Below are 21,466 nucleotides of genomic sequence, written 5' to 3'. Positions count from 1 at the left end.
GCTGCCACAAATCATAGCCATGAGTACAACTATATGCTGGCGAAGGCAGGGGTGACCTGCCTGGAGCAGCCACTGCCATGAGGCTGGCTGCAGTGGAGAGCCAGCAAGAGCCCCACTCACTTCTGAGTTGGAGGGGTGGGAGCCCTGCCCTCCTGGCTGTAGCTGCAGCCGCCCAGCCACAGCTGTGGACCCAGGCATCCCTGTGTTCTCGGGGACCTGGGAAGCTCCCTGCCTCCACAGGCTTGAAAGTGCCTGCTCCCATTGCCTGGCCTCTCCCTGCTCCCAGCACCTACTTTGATTTCACAGCACAATTGAGGCCAAGCCCAGGTGCAGTCACATCTCACCTGGGTGTGTGCGTGCTTGGGGCAGCACGCCAGCCCTCTGCCACCTTGGCCCCCTCCAGACTTTGGACACCAACGAGCATGGCAGGAAGGCAGAGGGCGTGTTGACAGCAGCTCAGTGAGGGCCTGCAGGTGTCCCTTGACATGAACAGCCTGAGTGCTGTGGACAACGGGTTGTTGGTGGCAGGAGGCAGAAAGGCTCCTGGGCAGAAATGGGGGAGTCCATGGTGACGACCTACATTTAAGCCAGCAACCTGAAGCCCAGGGGATGGACTGCCAGTTCTGCGAACTGGAGTGAGAACTTACGGTGCTTTTTCCAGGCCTGCCCATGGCCAACCATGGACCAATCAGCCCACACTTCCTCCCTTTTGAAGCCCATAAAAACCTCCGACTCAGCCAGACTCGGGCAGATGATAGGATTATCTGCCTGTGGATAGGAGCTACCCACTCTGGGTTTCCTCTCTACTGAGGGCTGCACAAATGACAGGATGACCTTCCAGCAGATACAAGCTAACCACTCTGGGTCTCCTCTCTGCTGAGGGCTACACAGATTTCAGGATGACCAGCTTGCAGATGGGTCCTACCCACTCCAGGTCTCCTCTCTACTGAGGACTGTACATACATCAAGATGACCTGCCTGCAGAAAGGACCTACCCATTCTGGGTCTCCCCTCCACTGAGGGCTGCACAGATGACAAGATGACCTACCAGAAGATACAAGCTAACCACTCTAGGTCTCCTCTGTGCTGAGGGCTGCACAGATGACAGGATAACCTGCCCACAGATACAAAGATACAAACTAACCACTCTGGTTCTCCTCTATGCTGAGGGCTGTACGGATGTTGGGATGACCAGCCTGTGGATGGGACCTACCCACTTCAGGTCTCCTCTACACTGAGGGCTGCACAGACATCAGGATGGTCTGCATGTGGAAGGGAGCTACACACTGTAGGTCTCCTCTCCACTAAGAGCTGGACACTTGTGGGGACGACCTGCTTGCAGAAAGGAGCTACCCACTTTGGGTCTCCTGACAAGTGTTCTGCTACTCAGTGAAGTTCCTCTCTGCCTTGCTCACCTTCCAGTTGTCCACATACCTCATTCTTCTTGGATGTGGGACAAGAACTCAGGACCTGCCAAATGGCTGGACTAAAAAAGTTGTAACACAAACAGGGCTGAAACACGTCCCCACCACTGCCAGAATCTTGTTGTTCTGGGCAACAAGAAGGAGAGAAAAGCTGTGGCCCTTTGAGGAGCCCACACCTAGGAGCTCTCCGAGCCAGGGTTGTGACACTTTCTTTGGGATTCTGCAGTTCCTGGCATCTCTTGAGCTTCCAGGTGTCACAACATGCCCTTCATCTAGATGCAGGTGCCTGCAGCATAAGCCATGTGCAGTACATCTGATCCAGCTGCAGCCTCACATGGAGCCAGCACCTGTGCTGACACCTAGAGCTGCCTGCCCTGCCACAGCGGCCAGTGTGCCTGGCTGTGCAGTGGCCAGACCCCAAGCTTGTCACTCACATACCACTCGTTGCTCTGTGCCTGGCTCGTGTTTGTCAGTTGTGGGGTCTGGACGGGTAGTGCGAGCCAAGTGCAGTCTGCTAGGCAAAGAGGGTGGAATGAGCCCAGCAGGCATGAGCAATACTCAGGCAGAAGGCACCACTGGTGACAGGAGTTTCTGGCTGGCGAAGTGATACCCTAAGGATCCTGTGACACTGGGTTCTATCGATCCTCCTAATAAATCATCAAACTTGAGGGATAGTCCTGGAGGCTCTCCACACAGTATACAAAATATTTAATATTGTGGACTTATAAAGGAAATTACCTATACTATAACACTGGAAACTCAGGGAACTTTTTTCTTTGGGCTACTGGAGGTTAGGATTTAACGATCGGTAGAATCATTATCCTATTAATCATTACCAAAAACACATCAATATAATGAATAAAAAATGTAGAATGAGGCATTCCTATGCATGGAAAGAATTCTTATGGCTCATGAGGCTAGCCGATTGGTGGATGACAGAAAGATCTCAGAATATGGAAAATGAATACAGCAAAGTACTTTATGGGAAAAATCAACAACCTTCAGTAAACACAATATAATGACTTCTATTTAAATGTCTTATTTACCAAAAGTTTTCAACTTATTCTCCAGTGGAAGTTTTAAAGCACTTATAAGCTGTCATTTATATAACAGAAAATGATAAATCAGTATATACATCACAGAAATTAATCTATAAATAATACTAAAGATGGCAGCTACTCCATAAACAAACACGATTACATTTATTTTCATTTATTTATTTATTTTTGAGATGAAGTTTCACTCTGTCACCCAGGCTGGAGTGCAGGGGTGTGATCTCAGCTTACTGCAACCTCTACCTCCTGGGTTGAAGCAATTCTCCTGCCTTAGCCTCCCGAGTAGCTGGGACTACAGGTGTACGCTACCACACCCGGCTAATTTTTGTATTTTTATTAGAGACAGAATTTCGCCGTATTGGCCAGGCTGGTCTTGAACTCCTCACCTCGTGTTCCACCCACCTTGGCCTCCCAAAGTGCTGGGATTACAGGTGTGAGCCACCGTGCCCAGCCCCACGATTACATTTATATTGCAAGGAACATTTATAGTTGTCAAGAAATACACTTATCTATTGCCATTTCATATGTAGCCACTCTGTAAGATAGTAACACAAATGATGCTGACTCATATATTCCTGTTTTGTATAAGAAAGATATAGAAATATGTTCATTTAAACATACCTTAACTATTTCTTCAATGAAACAAATATGAGAAACAGGATCTCTCTTCTTGGCCAATACTTTTTGTAGATGTTGTACCTTAAATGAAACAAATGTAAAGCTTAGGCAATAGAAAAAGCAAGAAAAGGGAAATGGCAACCTTTAGGTATATTATAATCAGCTAGTGGAGGTATTTTGAATGCTCATCAATTTAAAAAACCTGCCCAAGGTCACAGAACTTGGAATAACCAGGAGTTAATCCATATTAATGTTCTTTCCACTCCTTCAAATATTTACCTGTCCACAAACAGCATAAATATGATCCATAAGTTTCTCCATATTGGTCCAGAGTGAAGCACGCAAAGCTGCAGTATTTCCTGGGGTTGGCATGGTAGATCGTCCAGGTCCCCCTGATTACAAGTGAGAAAGAACTATGAAAAATAAAGTTTTCCAAAGGCAAATATATATATATATATATATACATACATACATACATACATGTTATTATGAAAACCATACACAAGCTAAAAAATGAGAAGTTCCTTCTTTAGGAAATAATTTCTTATGAGTAAGAATCTTAACCTTTTATGCTTAAGAAAGGGAAGTGACACATACCCAGGAAGGATAAAATGGAAATTGATGAAAATGGTTTCCTACAAGAGGTGTGAGAATGGTGGGAAATCAAACAGGTGAAAGGTACACGGATGGAGGTGAGTCTTCCTCTGTTTCCTACCGCTCTCATGCCCCTTGCAGAAAGCCATCTTCACTAATTTCCCATTTATCCTGTGTATGCACACGTGTGTGTATGTGTGTGTTGTGTCCCCTTTCTTAAAAATAAAAAACCCTAAAACAATATAAACAAATACAGAAACAAATAAAGTATGTGTGTGTTGTGCCCCCTCTTTCAAGAAAAAAAAAAAAAAACTGAATATAAACAAATACCAAAACAAATAAAACTAACTATATATCAAATTGACAACATAACCACACAGGAGGAAAACAATTTTAATTCATGGAATTTTTACTTATAGAATACTGACTTTAGTAAGATACATTTATGCACAAAAAATTACAAAGAAATATTGAACTTTATTAAATAGATTTTTGCTGGATGTGGTATTGAAGTAGTAATCCTGAAAACTAGTTTAGGTATATTTTGGAACAGAGCAAAATAAGGTTCTCAGTGTAAACAGAATAAAGACACAAATATGCAATGGGGTTTAGACGTATTTCCCAATTCTATCCACTGGAAAGTCAGAGAGACGATGGTTCCTCAATAGTAATAAGTATACTTAGTATCCAAATTTTGATTTCTAAGACCATTCTCCAATAAAAACAAAGCAGGATTCAGAGGAAAAAAGAGTGATTTCATATTTGGAGCAGTGAAAAAACAAGGTGAATGTGACAGATATTGTGCCAGTGAGCAATAAAGTGTTTGAAGACAAATGAAATTTTTCAAAAGGATACATCAAGTTGACTGGAAGGGGCTTCCACAACACAAATTTCAGATAATGTGGCCATCCAAAATAATACTGATGGTAATAAATTATAAAACAACGATTAAAAAATAATTCATGAATATATAGTGAAACTCAAATGTTTATAAAGGATGGAAATGCTCTTTATAAAAGAATATCAGCTAATAAATGCAGAAAGAATGACAGAATTAGAAAAAAAATCACCATTTTGCAACTACTAGTTGCAGAATTAATTAAGAGAAAGAGCATCAGTGGATACCAAAACACTAAGTGAAATGTTATTGGCCGGGCACGGTGACTCATGCCTGTAATCCCAGCACTTTGGGAGGCTGAGGTGGGCAGATCACTTGAAGTCAGGATTCGAAACCAGCCTGACCAACATGGAGAAACCCATCTCTACCAAAAATACAGAATTAGCTGGGCATGGTATCACATGCCTATAATTCTAGCTTCTCGGGAGGCTGAGGCAGGGAAGTGCTTGAACGCAGGAGGCGGAGGTTGCAGTGAGCCGAGATCATATCATTGCACTCCAGCCTGGGCAACAAGAGCAAAACCCCATCTCAAAAAAAATGTTATCGAGAACAAGATATTCATCACATAGTCTCAAAAGTATGCACCTATAAATTACTAATTATAAAGAAAAGAGCATAGTATTACAAAGACCAATCTGGCATATGCCAATTTAATGAAGTGAGGTAATTCAGCATCAGCAACAATGAAACAAACAGAAATAATTTTGTTGTTTCCTGATATGATGTAATAGGAAGTACACAACATCATCTTACCAATAGTATGTTTACCCTGAAGCTAATCATGAAGAAAATACCACATGAATCCAGACAAATTCAGATTATGAGGCTCTCCAAGAAAAGTTAATACCATTAAAAAAAAAAAAAAAAAAGGCAGTGGTGCTGCTTTTTATTAAAGAGACAAGACAGCCAACAGAAAAGCATGATCCCTGATTGGTTTCACTGATTTCAGTCAGGTGAAACCAACTTACATAAACAACATTTTGGGGAACAATAACATTTTGAGTATGAACTGCACCTTAAATAATATTAATGTATTAACACTAACTTTTTAGAGAGTGAGACTAAGAATGTTCTTGTACATAACACATACAGGAATCTATATGTAAAGGTTTGAAATATTTCAACAAAAAAATAGAAATTTTAATCCCAAATTGAAAGGCATACATTTCACTCCAAACTAACGTTAAATACCAGGCAGTGGAAGAGCTCATCATTGGTTAGTCAGTCTATATCCCTGCTTTTATGGAGGACAAGATCAAGAAAATCAGGGGCACTGTGTGTATAAACTACCTCACTCTAGTTTTTCAACAATTCAGAAAAGAATTACACATACCTTTAGCAAACCAACGCAGTTATTTCTTTAGTCTGATAATAGTAGCAAGCAATAAAATAATCTATGAGAAAGATGTTGGCTTAAAAATATAGATAATACCTGTTTGAAATCTGCATCTAATGAATCTTTAGAATATTTGCAGTGCTATGCAAAGACTATTAAGGGAAGGTATACAGGAAATGGATAATACTGTAACAATCTCCAGCTGTTCTCACATGTTATATAAAGAATGAACTCATAACAGTCAGAAAAGGGTATGTAGTGTCTTTATGAATACTAAAAAATACAGGTCAAATTCCTGGAATATGTATGACTTGGTTTTATTATAATTATGAAATCCTTCAACCTATTATTCTTTTAAATACAAGCAGAAATACAAGATATTGCCATTACCAGTTAGCTTTAATAGACTCAAGAAACAAAATAGTACCTTAAGTTTTATTTAAATGATAAAAGAAACTAAGAGATCCTCATAGATATAATACTTGAAAAATGATTTCTAGTTAGTGATGGTGGAATAAAATCATTTTCTTATTCTCTTCCCTTGAATGCCAATGAAAAGAAAATCAAACAAAAGATTGAAAATGTCAACTTCAAAGAAACAAAGAATCAAACAAAACTTCAAACTGGAGATTATGAAGCATGCATGCCAGTTGTTGTAGATAAGTCAAAATGAAGAAGGAACCAGAAAGATGACACCATAGATCATTAGGAAGAAGTAAATTGCTCTTCAAAACAATTGTAAGAATTTGCACAAGCGCTCTAAGGATTCTTTGATTACAGCTGAGATCTACAGATATGGACAGGCCAGGGAATGTTCAACATTGCAAAATGAAAAAAAAAAAAAGCTGAAGGAAAATCACAAGGAATTGATATTTATGTTGTTTAAGAATTAGCCCCTGAGTGTGGGGAGACTACTGGAGGTAAAGTGAGATGAAGAGAAAAAATACTGAGAATGCTAGGATTCAACACATAAATGGCTTAAACAGCTTTACTGGGAGCCATACTAAGCTTCTTCTGAATGATACAAATTTTGAGAACAGATGTGCTCCCAAGGCAAAAAGAAGTAACAAACTGGTCAATGGTTATTGTAGACAACAAATCTAAATTAAACTGCAGAGTGCTTCAGGTATCTCTCTTCAGCCATGCCTATACCATTCTTCAATGAATAGCTAGCAGTTTTCAATGATGAATAATCACCAGAAACAAAGCAAGAATGGACTTAACATAGACACTGGGGAGGGTGGCAGGAAGGAGGAAGAAAGGAATATAAGCTAAAAGCAACGATAAACATAGATCACCAAAGAAACAACAGAAAGGGGTACTCAGTTTTCCACTGTCTCAAAGTAATTACTGGAATACTCACTGGAAAAATATTATAGAAATTAGGACCATATTAGAAAAAACAACATTATAATAAATGAGAGTGAAAACACAGTAACACATGTGAAATAGGCAAGAGGAAATAATATAAAATGAAGTAAAATGCAAAGATACTGGAAGCAAAGTGAAAAAACTCCAAGAAAATATTAAGAGAATCAGACTTCCACATCCATGACACTGTCTCTCCCACATTATGCCCAGCACCAAGTGCAAGAAGATACTAGACATGGAAAACAAAGAATATCTGATATATGCATAAAGTTCCTGAAAAGAACAAACGGAACAGAAAAACATTCAATATATAGTGGAAGAAAACTTTTCTATAAAAGAGAACATACTTTCACACACACACACACACACATACACACACACAGAAAAACTGACACAGAGCATTCAACTCTGAGACACATGCTAAAGAAGTCACTCAACTTCAAAGATAAGGGAAAAACCATTTGGACAGTCAAGAAAAAGCAAGTCAGCTAGTGGTGGATAAAAATCTGATTAGTCTCGGCCGGGCGCGGTGGCTCAAGCCTGTAATCCCAGCACTTTGGGAGGCCGAGACGGGCGGATCACGAGGTCAGGAGATCGAGACCATCCTGGCTAATACGGTGAAACCCCGTCTCTACTAAAAAATACAAAAAACTAGCCGGGCGACGAGGCGGGCGCCTGTAGTCCCAGCTACTCGGGAGGCTGAGACAGGAGAATGGCGTGAACCCGGGAGGCGGAGCTTGCAGTGAGCTGAGAGCCGGCCACTGCACTCCAGCCTGGGCAGCAGAGCAAGACTCCGTCTCAAAAAAAAAAAAAAAAAAAAAATCTGATTAGTCTCATAATTATCTAATATAACACTAAAACCCAGCAGTTGGTAAAGCAATGTCTGATGGTAGATGGGACCCTCCATTTTCCTTTCATATGAAGGGACTTCAGCTAAAGTAACTTTCTTACCTTCTTTCCCTACCTCTTATCCAACTCTCTCCATGTGAAGAGGAGTGAAGAGTGAATCTGAATAAGAAACTGAGCATCATTGGCTCAGTCCCTTCCTTCCTCTATTATTGAAGCTTTGTATATATAAAAGGTACATTCTGACCAACATTCTACCAGTGGTAAGTATAGTGGGAAAGGCTAAATTGGGAAATAAGTTTAATTTTGAGGTGATATATTAAAAAATCCATTTGGTTATAAATCTAAGCTATGCTTTTCGGTGTATTTTTTTCAACAGTAATAAAACTAACATTACGATTGTCATCTTTTTGTCTCCTACATTTGTGTCTCATTTTCCAATTCAGTGGGGGAAGAAAAACGTTATTTATTGGGACACAAACAGCTACAAAATTCCAAGGGAAAGTGCAAATAAAAATTTATACCTGGCCAAATCATTTAAGCGTAAAAGCAAAACACACCACCAACTATGTAAGGACTCAAGAGAGCACAGTACCATGAAACATTTTTGAAAAATCAACTAGATTACGATATCCAGCCAAGGGAGAGATAAGTACAGAAATGGAGAGGTCTAGTACAACCTCTATGGAAAACAGTATGGAGATTTCTCAAAGACCTAAAGTACATCTACCATTCGATCCAGTAGTCCCACTACTGGGTATCTACCCAAGGGAAAATAAGTCATATATCAAAAAGACACCTACATGGGTATGTTTATCACAACGTAACTCACAATTGCAAAGATAGGGAACTAATCCAAGTGTTCATAAAACAATGAGTGGGTAAAGAAACTGTCATATATATATATATATACACACACACACACTCGCACACACATATACACACACACACACACACACACACACACACACACACACACACACACCATGGAATACTTCTCAGGCATAAAAAAGAATGAAATAATGTATTTTGCAGCAATTTGGATGGAACAAGTGGCCATTATTCTAAGTGAAGTAACTCAGGAGTGGAAAACTGAATACCATATGTTCTCACTTACAAGTGGGAGCTAAGCTATGGGTACAAAAAGAGTGCTATAATGGACACTGGAGACTCAGAATGGGAGAGTGGGAGGGATGTGAGGGCTAAAAAACAACATATTGGTACAATGTACATGACTTGGGTGACCATGCACTAAAATCTTAGACTTCACCACTATACAATTCATCCATGTAACCAAAACCCACTTGTACTCCTAAAGCTATTGAAAAAAAGAGAAAAGAAATGCAGAGGTCATATTAAAAGAACCAGAGATTAAAATCATTTAAAAATAGAAGAAAATGTAAAAAACACTAATCATTCAAAAATAACATAACTAACAACAGGCAAATGAGGATGGGGGGGTAGGGAAAAGTTTAAGTATGCCTATTTCCCACATTTAGTAGTAAAGACTCAACAGACTTAGTAACAAATGACTTCAATTTCTTAATTTTTTTGTAATCTTTCATTCATTACTTTTAAATTTAGAGGTATTAATTAGGATCTAGTATTTCCTATGAAGAAGCATTAATTGGAAATTCACTAAGTCCGTGATGCCACATAAATTTCTAATTATTTTGTTGAATGAAAATAAAATACTTTTTATTTTAAAAAGTATACTTCTAAAACTGGTAAGGCTAAACTATGGTGCTTAAGTTCACACATATGAATAATAAAACTATAAAGAGAAAAACACAGGAAGTTATCAACATAAAAGTGAGGATAATGGTTACATACAGGAGAGAGAGGGGTTGGTTGTGATTGGTAAAGAGGTTTCTGGATGGCTGGTTTAGCCTAGGAAGTGTTCACCTTATAATAATTCATTAAGCTACATGTTTCATTTATGGTTTTCTTTGTGTAAGTTTTACTTTACAATAAAAAGATATTTTTAAAAAGCATGTATCTTAAAATCCCATTTATACCTCTCCATTTATCCGTCTATAATATAAAATGCACAGATAAATGTATGGACTACTGTTCACTGTGTAGTAACAACCACAGTATCTATCTGGGTGATGAAATTTGAATATACTGTGTTGTCTACTTTGCTTCATCATCATCTTTCTTCATTGTTTGACTTTCTTAACATTTATGTTTTATTGTTAAATATTTCAGGCATACAAAAAAGCATATAGAATAATGTTATGAACACTAACCACCAAACTTTAAGAAATACAACATTAAATAAAGTGAAGTTTCCTTGTCCTCTCCTTTGCTAGTCTCATTTCCCTTGCTCTCTCATCAGATGTAATGGTATTGGGTTTTGTAGTTTGTTTTTAAGAGATAGAGTCTTGCTATGTTGCTCAGGCTGGATTCGAACTCCTGGGTTCAAGTGATCCTTCTGCCTCAGCATTCCAAGTAGCTGGGATTACAGGCATATGCCACCATGCCCAGCATTGGTATCTTAAAATTGTTGATAATTGTTCCAATGCACGTATTTACACTGTTAGTACATATGTGCACATGCAAAAACAATTTAATATAGTCTGTCATGTTCTTAGGCTTTAAATCGGTATCATACTGTATATATGTTTCTGTAACTTTTTCATATACATTATCTATATAGGGAAATTTGTTAATTTAAACGCTGTGTATTAATCCCCTTAATAAACTAGTTTATCCATTGCTTGTACTTTTTCACTATTTGTAAACAATGAGGTAACTAAAATTCTTTTTTTTTTTTTTTCTTTTGAGACAGAGTCTTGCTCTGTTGCCCAGGCTTGAGTGCAGTGGCACTATCTCGGCTCACTGCAACCTCTGCCTCCCAGGTTCAAGAGATTCTCCTGCTTCAGCCTCCTGAGTAGCTGGGATTACAGGCATGTGCCACCACGCCCAGCTAATTTTTCTGTATTTTTAGTAGAGAGGGGGTTTTACCATGTTGGCCAGGCTGGTCTCAAACTCTTGACCTCAAGTTGATCCACCCACTTTGGCCTCCCAAAGTGCTGGGATTACAGGCATGAGCCACCATGCCAGCCAGGTAACAAAAATTCTTATATATACGTGCCAGAGTTTCCTGCAGTATATTCTTAGAAAGTATAATATAAGGTGAACACATTTTCCACCTTAGAGATAAAATTGAGTAAAGTGGATTTTATTCTCCTTGCATAGTTTACAAGAGTTTCTGCTCTTGTCCAGAACTTAGTTCTTAGATTTTGCCAATCTGATGATTAATTTGAATTTCCTTAATAACTATTTCATCCTCCAAAAAGAGGCTGAGCATCTTCTCACATGTTTATTGAATGTGTTCTTCTGTGACCTGCCTATTCATATTCTTGATCCATTTTTTTTCTCTTGGGTTGTTTACCTTTTTCTTATTGAGTTACAGGCTTTTTATTTTTTATCCTTAAAATTGTATTATTTATATTCACGTGTGTGTGTGTGTGTGTGTGTGTGTGTATTTTTTTTCTCTTCTTAGGAAATCTCAGATTGAAAATGAGATCATGCACCATCACACTCATGAATGCCACTGTCAATCTCCTGTGTAGTGGTTCTGTTAGATACTCATCAGCTATGAGCCATTCACTCTCAGAAACACACACTGACAGAATCCTATTATGTATTTTTAAAATTTTGAAATAATCTTACATTTATAAAAAATTTGTAAGTATTGTAAAAAACATTTTTCCCTGAACAACTTGTAAGTTACTGACATGATGCCCATCATTCTTGAATATTTTAATGTGTATTTCCAACAAACAAGGACATTCTCCTACATAACTTCAATATAAACAAGATCGGGAAACGAACATTAATACTGTCTATAAAACATTTTAAAATATAAAATAATTGTGATTACTCTTTTAAAGAAAATAAGAACTGATGCTTAAGGTTTCTGTGTTAAATCATGGTATCCACTTGTCAACACATAGTAATAAGGCAGCTTTAAAACTCTTCATTCTCTCAACAAAAGAGGCATACATTAGGATTGACAGCATGTGAATAAGTGCTTTCATTTTTTTCCCCATTCTTGACAACACAAGGGGGAATGAGATTAAACTGCTCCTGGAAATTTAAACATTATATCAAACTTTCTGAGAATAACTGCTGGGAAAAGCTAAGAGTAAAATCTCCTTTGGCAAGTTCTTTTCAAAGATCTCCTTCCAGAATAGTTTCAATACAAACCGATTCAGAGGCTAGGGCTAACCTTTAAAAATCTCTTTAAGACCTAAGATTCTTTTATCTCTTTTTATTTAGTATAACTTAAAAGTTATATATATTCAGTATTAAGGTCACATATATATAGCAAACATAAAAATAATAACAGGCCAGGCATGGTGGCTCATGCCTGTAATCCCAACACTTTGGGAGGCCAAGGAAGGAGGACTGTTTGAGGCCAGGAGTTCAAGATCAACTGGGGCAACATAGCAAAACTCCATCTATATTTTTTTAATAAAAAATTAAAAATCTAAAAAAAAAAATAAAAATTAATAAATAGCCACTTTTTTTTACTATTAACTATGGATCTGGAACTCTTATTAATTCAATATGAGTTAGTCCATCAACCCTGTGATAGATCAGAGTGCCTTCAACAGAAAAATGGAAGGAGAAAAACCAGAAACATTAACTACAGATAACATTTCAGGGAATTTTCCTGAAGACTGAAGAAATAAAATGCAGGTAGTGAGCTGAAGAAATACATTAAGATATATTTATTTAATTGGTTTTAAGCAAAAGGAGATACAATAACACAACTGTATGTGAAGGGAAAGAGATGCAAAGAAAGAAATATTGTCAATCTGGTGGAAAGAAGGCATCTACTAAAGCAATACCTTGTAGTGATGAGATCTAACACAACTGCAAGTGCTTGGTCTTTGCTGAGAGAAAGCAAAGTTCATCCCTACCAACAGGAAGGAAGAATGAATATAAGGGGAGAAACGGAGACATGGAGTAGCAGCAAGTAAGAGAGGGTGGATATAATCTGTGGTCTTTTCTATCTTCTTTTATGGAGAAGTGTATGTATATGTAAGTATCACCAGCTATGTCAGCTATGTCTTGGTAACCGGAAAAGGTTTACAGACTCCTAATGAAGCGCTACTCCTCTCTACCGTGAGTTTACCGTCCTTTAATAGTTTTCTTTAGACTTTAATACAGTTGCAATGTTCCCAAGGATTTTACCAGTTTCTATCTCCACAGTTAGTCATTATTTTTCCTGGGTACCAGAATTATCATAAAGAAAAGTCCAGAAAGCTAAAGTAGAGATGGCATTCTTTAAAAAATATTTTCTGTCTCAATAAGAAGTACATGGAAGGATAAGGATTTTAGAAGAAAAATGTGTTCCTTGACTTTTTTTTTTTTTTTTTGCATCTGTTTCCTCTCAACTAAATGATGCTACAGTTTATAGATCTTTATCTAGAAGTTCTGAATACACCAATTGGCCAGTTCAACTCACTGATTAGACAAAAACGATATAAATAAATTCTGAAACATAATTTCTTCTCTCATTTTCTGTCTACTAAAAAATGAGTCATTAGATTGCTTTGAAACATGAGTGTTTCACATACTTTTCAAAGGACTTCTCCGTTATAAATAAATAAAAAAGCTAAATATAACCACATCCATACCTCTCACAGCTGACTGGGAAGGCTGAGTCAAAACTTTTATGTCTAATGCACTGTTGATATTTTCTTCTAAAGTAGCACAATATCCATCCACAACACTGGTAATAGTATCCTTCAAAGTTCCAAGATTATAGAAAACCTGAAGAGCTGTTCCGACTTGAGTTGGATTCTTAAAAAAGGTGGGGTGGGGTGGAAACAGATATAAATAGGAAAACAAACAAAACCAATACATACATACAATTTTAAGTGGTACTTGAGCAGTCCTATCATATTTAAATACTATCATATTTTAAAATTATCAAAGACAAGAAAAAACACAATTTGAATTGAAGATTATTTTTAATCATTATTTATTTCATAAAAAACAAAGTTAAATACTATGCATATTATTTTCCCCCTTACCATTTTTGTCCTCCTTTAAAAAATAACAAGAAGTTTGAAAGTCTGTTGTATAATATTCAAGTTTATTTAAAATCTACCACCAATCCCTATAAAAACCATACTAGAAATAACATTTGTTATTTCTACATTTGTTTAAACAATAAGTGAATTCTGTGGAGTTGACTGAGAGCTGAACCATGCAGACTTATTCATTATATTTCATTGATCCATTCATTCATTCTAACTACAAATATTTATACAGTGCCTATTGTGTATCTGAAATAGCTCTGAGTGCTGGAAAAACAGTAGTGAAACAAAACCAATTAAGTTCCTGTCTTCATGGAACTTATATTTATTGAAAAATGTACAAAACATAAATAAAACAGAATAACAGGTAGATTCAGCTTAAAGAAAATAACAGGAAATATGGCTGGCGAATAACAATACTCATTTGAGTTTTTTTTTTAATTAAACAAGAAAAAGAACCAAATGGATATTATTTCAAATTAAAATGTTCTAATAAAAAAGCTTAATTTAATATGGTCATAATAGAACTTAATTCTATGGTATAAATTCTCTATTAATGTATGCAAACAAAAAAAACAAGCTATTTCATAAAAAAGTATTAACTGAAAACAAGGGGCATAGCATTTGCTTTTACTGTTATTTCCATTTTTTTCCCTTTCTCCTAAGACTGTTTTATCTTTAAACTTTTTAGTAGAGACCAAAAATCAAAATGAGGCAGCTGTAAAGAAATTTCCCATGTCATTATTTAAGTGTACGTATATCCAAGAAAGCATTGCTGGAGCAATATCAAAGAATACTTTCACTTCATAAAACTAGAATACAGATATACTTTAAAACTATATTTATTGCCTTTACTATTATCAGAGGATCTGAAAAGCATAGCTTCTCCACACACAGTACAGTTTCAGTGTTATCAGCTGAATGTACATTGTAAGATGCAAACAACAACTAAAAAACACAATTTTCACTTAAAACACCCAGCTAAAATAAACTACTCTTCAAAATTCTCCACTCCAAAAATTACTAACTTCCAACTTCTGAAAGTATGTGTGAAAAGGTTACTTCTGAAAACTATTGGTGTTATTTTAATGTAATAGTGTATTATATTACATATATAGCTCATCATTAAAGAAGTGTATATTACAGCACTATTTATAATACTTACAATTTATAATATTTATAATTCTAGAAGTAATTTTAAAGTTGTCAATTAACATGATCACTTTTTCAATTAATGGCATTCATATTTATAGCTTAATACATAGATTATGCTAGTTACAAAACTGCAATTATCTGAACTAAAATTCTTTAAGTAACATACATACAGAGGAGTATGCTAATTATGTAAGCGCAACTTTATTATCACAAAGTGAACACATTATCACCTAGATATTGAAGCTAAGTATTATCAGCACCTTTGGATCTTGTGTAGCTCCCCAAACTGCACCGTTCCAAGTATTATCCCTATCATTACTTCTAACACCAAAAATTTATTTTGTTTTTGAATTTCAAATAAATGGAATTATACAGTATGTATTATCTTGTGGCTCATCCCTATCTTGTGGCTTGTCCCTTTTACTCAACACATTTTTTGTGAAATTCGTCCATGTTGTTGGATGCAGCAGTAGTTGATTCATTTCTTACTACTGTGCAGTATATTCCACTGTAGTAATTTGCTTTAGCTTATCCATCCTACTGTTGATAAATAATTGGCTTACTTCTACTTTTAGGTATTTTAATGTATGCTGCCATGAACATTCTGTACACCTCTATTAGTGAACATACATACATATGCATTTCTGCAGGCAAGAGTAGAAATGCTAAATCATATTAGTATACTTAGAGTTTGTAGATACTGCCAATTTTACAAAGCCATTGCAGCAATTTACACTCCCACCAGCGATATATGAAAATTGTGGATGCCCCACAAATTTGCCAAAAATTCAAATGGTCATTCCTTTAATTTTGGCTATTATTTGGAGTGAGTACTATGATTTTAATTTGTATTTCTATGATGACTAAAAAACTTAACACTTCTTACATGGTAATTATCCATTTGGATATCTTCTTTTGTGAAGAGCTTATTCATATCTTTTGCCCATTTTTTTAACTAGTTGTTTTTTGTCATTTACATATAAAGTTGTTGATATATTTTGGATACAACCACTTTGATAATTATATGTACTGCAAATATGTTCTCCCATTCTTAATGAAGTATTTTAAGGAAGAGAAATTCCTAATCTGAATACAGCCCGTTTTATCAATCTTGATCTCTATGGTTTGGCACTTTTGGTATTGTTTGAAAATTGTTCCCCACCCCACATTCATAAAGATATCTTTCATTCATAAAGTTATCTTCCTGAAACTCTATTGGTTTATCTTTCATGCTCAGAAATACAATCCGCCTGGAATTAATTTCTATATAATGTGAAATAGGAGTCAAGATTAGTGTTTTTCTACATGAATACCCAATTGATCAAAAAGAGAGCAAATAAAAATCACCTGTACTCCCCAAAAGCCACCTTTGCAATAAATCAAGTTTCTAAATATGTGTGTGAGTTTCTGGACTTACAAATCTCTACCATTTCTCTATCCTTACAATTCACCTATCTAAATTACTGTAGCTTTAAGTATCAGATTTGGCAATCCTCTGCCTCTGTTCTTCAGTTTGATATAGGCTCTTCTTGATATATGACACTTCTTCTTTTTTTTTTTTTTGAGATGGAGTCTCGCTCTGTCGCCCAGGCTGGAGTGCAGTGGCCGGATCTCAGCGCACTGCAAGCTTCGCCTCCCAGGTTTACGCCATTCTTCTGCCTCAGCCTCCCGAGTAGCTGGGACTACAGGCGCCCACCACCTCGCCCGGCTAGTTTTTTGTATTTTTTAGTAGAGACGGGGTTTCACCGTGTTAGCCAGGATGGTCTCGATCTCCTGACCTCGTGATCCGCCCGTCTCGGCCTCCCAAAGTGCTGGGATTACAGGCTTGAGCCACCGCGCCCGGCCGATATATGACACTTCTATATAAATTTCAAAATTGGCTTGACAAATGTCCTTTTTTAAAAAAAGTTTGCAGGTATTGTCTTACATTGCATTAAATCTATAGATAGAAATAACGGATATCTTTGTAACATTGAGCTGCTCTCAATACCATGAATATGGTATCTCTTTTCATTTACTTAGGTCTTTAACTTCTCTTAATGTTTTATAGATAGTTTTCCGTGAAAACATCTTATATATCTTTAGCTTAAATTATTTATATTATTTTTGATATAATTGGTATGTTTTTAAATTTTTTGTAAACAATTTGTAAATTGTTTTGATTTTTCTGTCTATATAACCAAGGTATTTCTGAATAATTTTTATTTCTCCCTTCCCATTCTCCTCTATCTCATTGCTTTTCTTATTACTTTGGCTAGGATCTGTAGTATTGCACTGAGTAGAAGTAGTAAGACTGGTATTTTTGCGTTATCCCTAATATCAAATGGAAAGCCTTGAATATTTCACCATCAAGATTTTTAGAAATGCCCTTTATCAGATTAAAGATACTGGCTTGCTAAGAGTATTTTTATTCATGAATTGATTTTGAATGTTATTAACTATGTATTGAGATAATAATTTTCCTCCTTTACTGGAGAAATTATATTTCTGGAATAAAGCCATCTTGGTCATAACACACTATCAGTTTTAGATCTCTGTGGCTTACATTTAGTAACTCTTTGCTTAGTGTTTTTGTAGAGATTTTAAAAGAATACAGCTAGTAATTTTACTTCCTTGCAATATTCTCGTTTTGATATTAACGTAATCCTGGCCTCATAAAATGAGCAAGTAAATACGTTTGGTCCCTCTTTCTTAATTCTTGGATACAGTTGATGTAACACTGGTTTATTTATTCCTTAAACGTTTGGAAGAATTGCCCCAGTGAAGCTGTCTGGCCTTGGAGTTTTCTCCAAGGAAAGGTTTTTTTAAATAATAAATTCAATTTTGTTAATAGACATAGAACTAGATAGATTTTATAAATTTCCTAGTGTTATTTTTGATAAGTTGTTTTCCAGAAATTTGTCAATTTCATCTAAATTTTCAAATCAATTGGTATAAACTCATACTTTTGTCTTAACATCTTTTTAGTTTTTGTTGGGTCTGTTATTAGATCACCTTTTTCATTCTTGATAGTGGTAATTTGTACCTCTTTTTTCCCGTCTCCTCATCAGTCTTCTTGGTACTTATCAATTTAATTTGTTAATCTTGTTAAGTAACTAGATTTTGGCTTCTATTGGATTTTGTATTGCATTACCAGCTTTTTGTTATTCTTATTTCACAGACTTTGGAGCCAGACCTAAATCAGGATCCAAACTCTACCACTTAGTAGTCAAACACAACAAAAAAAGAAAATTTCAGGCCAATATCCCTGATGAACATCGATGTGAAAATCCTCAATAAAATACTGGCAAACCGAATCCAGCAGCACATGAAAAAGCTTATCCACCATGATCAAGTTGGCTTCATCCCTGGGATACAAGGCTGGTTCCACACACATGAATCAATACACGTAATCCATCACATAAATAGAACCAATGACAAAAACCACCTTATCTCAACAGATGTAGAAAAGACCTTCAACAAAATCCAATACCCCTTCATGCTAAAAATACTCAATAAATTAGGTACTTATGAAACATCTCAGAATAATAACAGCTATTTATGACAAACCCACAGACAGCCAATTATCATGGCAAAAGCTGAAAACATTCCCCTTGAAAATCAGCACAAGACAAGGATGCCCTCTCTCATCACTCCTATTCAACATAGTATTGGAAGTTCTGGCCAGGGCAATCAGGCAAGAGAAAGAAATAATGGGTATTCAAATAGGAAGAGAGGAAGTCTAATTGTCTGTTTGTAGATGACATGATTATGTATTTAGAAAACCCCATCGTCTCAGCCCAAAATCTCCTTAAGCTGATAAGCAACTTCAGCAAAGTCTCAGGATACAAAATCTACGTGCAAAAATCACAAGCATTCCTATACACCAATAATAGAGAGCCAAATCATGAATGAACTCCCATTCACAATCGCTACAAAGAAATACCTAGGAATCCAACTTACAAGGGAGGTGAAGGACTTCTTCAAGGGGAACTACAAACCAATGCTCAACGAAATAAGAGAGGACACAAACAAATGGAAGAACATTTCATGCTCATGGATAGGAAGAATCAATATCATGAAAATAGCCATACTGCCCAAAGTAATTTATATATTCAATGCTATCCCCATTAAGCTACCATTGAGTTTCTTCACAGAATTAGAAAAAAACTAGTTTAAATTTCATATGGAACCAAAACAGAGCCCATATAGCCAAGATAATCTTAAGCAAAAAGAATAAAGCTGGAGGCATCATGCTACCTGACTTCAAACTATACTACAAGGCTACAGTAAACAAAACAGCATGGTATTGGTATCAAAACAGATATATAGACTAATGGAACAGAACAGAGGCCTCAGAAATAATGCCACACATCTACAGCCATCTGATCTTTGACAAACCTGACAAAAAAAAGCAATGGGGAAAGGATTCCCTATTTAATAAAAGGTGCTGGGAAAACTGGTTACCCATATGCAGAAAACTGAAACTGGACCCCTTAATTACACCTTATACAAAAGTTAACTCAAGATGGATTAAAGATTTAAACATAAGACCTAACACTATAAAAACCCTAGAAGAAAACGTAGGCAATACCATTCAGGACCTAGGCATGGACAAAGACTTCACAACTCAAACACCAAAAGCAATGGCCACAAAAGCCAAAATTGACAAACGGGATCTAATTAAACTATGGAGCTTCTGCACAGCAAAAGAAACTATCATCGGAGTGAAGAGGCAACCAACAGAATGGGAGAACATTTTTGCCATCTATCCAGGGCTGACAAAGGGCTATATTCAGAATCTACAAAGAACTTAAACAAATTTACAAGAAAAAAACGAATAACCCCATCAAAAAGTGGGCAAAGGATATGAACAGATACTTCTCAAAAGAAGACATTTATGTGGCCAATAAACATATGAGAAAAAGCTCATCATCACTGATCATTAGAGAAATGCAAATCAAAACCACAGTGACATACCATCTCATGCCTGTTAGGACAGCGATCATTAAAAAGTCAGGAAACAACAGATGCTGAAGAAGATGTGGAGAAATAGGAACACTTTTACACTGTTGGTGGGAGTGTAAATCAGTTTAACCATTGTGGAAGACAATGTGATGATTCCTCAAGGATCTAGAACCAGAAACACCATTTGACCCAGCAATCCCATTACTGGGTATATACCCAAAGGATTATGCATCATTCTACTATAAAGGCACATGCATACACATGTTTACTGTAGCACTATTCACAATAGCAAAGACTTGGAACCAACTCAAATGCCCATTAATGATAGACTGGATAAAGAAAATGGGGCACATATACACATGGAATGCTACGCAGCCACAAAAAGGATGAGTTCATGTCCTCTGCAGGAACATGGATGAAACTGGAAACCATCATTCTCAGCAAACTAACACAGGAACAGAAAACCAAACACCACATGTCCTCACTCATAAGTGGGAAGTGAACAATGAGAACACATGGACACAGAGAGAGGAATATCACACACCAGGGCCTGTCGAGGGTCAGGGGTAGGAGAGGGATGCCATTAGGAGAAACACCTAGTGTAGATGACAGGTTGATGGGTGCAGCAAACCACCATGGCAGGTGTATACCTATGTAACAAACCTGCACATTATGCACATGTATCCCAGAAATTAAAGTATAATAAAAAAAGAAATTAAAAGTAAAAAAGTTAAGATAAAACATTTGCATATAAAAACATCCATAATTGTAGCATCAATAACATATTAAGGTAAATATTTATAGCAAATATCAAAGAAATGGTATGAACATATATGCATCTTTGATAAAGGGTTTACCAGAATGTATCAGTAAAAATTTTGACTCCAGTAGATTAAGAATTCAAGGATACAAGCAATTGACAAAGTTTATGGAGTGGGTTCTATCTGCCAGATATTGTGCAAGGAACAGGGAGCACAAAGAGAAGCAACTTTCCCTGACTTCAGGGAACTTTCAGACCAATAAACATAAACAGAGAATTAACCAAGTTTTTTTTATTTTCATCACTCAATAGAATCATACAAACTTGAAAATTAATTACACATCCAAAAATGCAGGACCTAGTTACATAAACTCTGGTATAACCAAATGCTTGATATTAT

The 21,466-nt window shown here is 36.4% G+C and overlaps 1 protein-coding gene across 3 annotated transcripts in view; it reads right to left on the bottom strand.

The window, feature by feature from the left end:
* The window catches only part of COG5 (component of oligomeric golgi complex 5), a 366,355-nt gene that overhangs the window by 153,512 nt on the left and 191,377 nt on the right, over window positions 1-21,466 (bottom strand). For all 3 annotated transcript variants that reach the window (XM_010382422.2, XM_030932305.1, XM_030932306.1), the window contains 3 exons: window positions 13,800-13,965; window positions 3,377-3,489; window positions 3,101-3,178 (listed from right to left, as the gene is read on the bottom strand). In XM_010382422.2, coding sequence (XP_010380724.1) covers window positions 3,101-3,178; window positions 3,377-3,489; window positions 13,800-13,965 — 357 coding nt within the window. The remainder of the gene's footprint in view (window positions 1-3,100; window positions 3,179-3,376; window positions 3,490-13,799; window positions 13,966-21,466) is intronic.

Source organism: Rhinopithecus roxellana, chromosome 6, assembly GCF_007565055.1.
Source record: "Rhinopithecus roxellana isolate Shanxi Qingling chromosome 6, ASM756505v1, whole genome shotgun sequence".
Taxonomy (NCBI): domain Eukaryota; kingdom Metazoa; phylum Chordata; class Mammalia; order Primates; family Cercopithecidae; genus Rhinopithecus; species Rhinopithecus roxellana.
The sequence above is the reverse complement of the archived record's forward strand: the minus strand, read 5'-3'. Positions and strand labels throughout refer to the sequence as shown.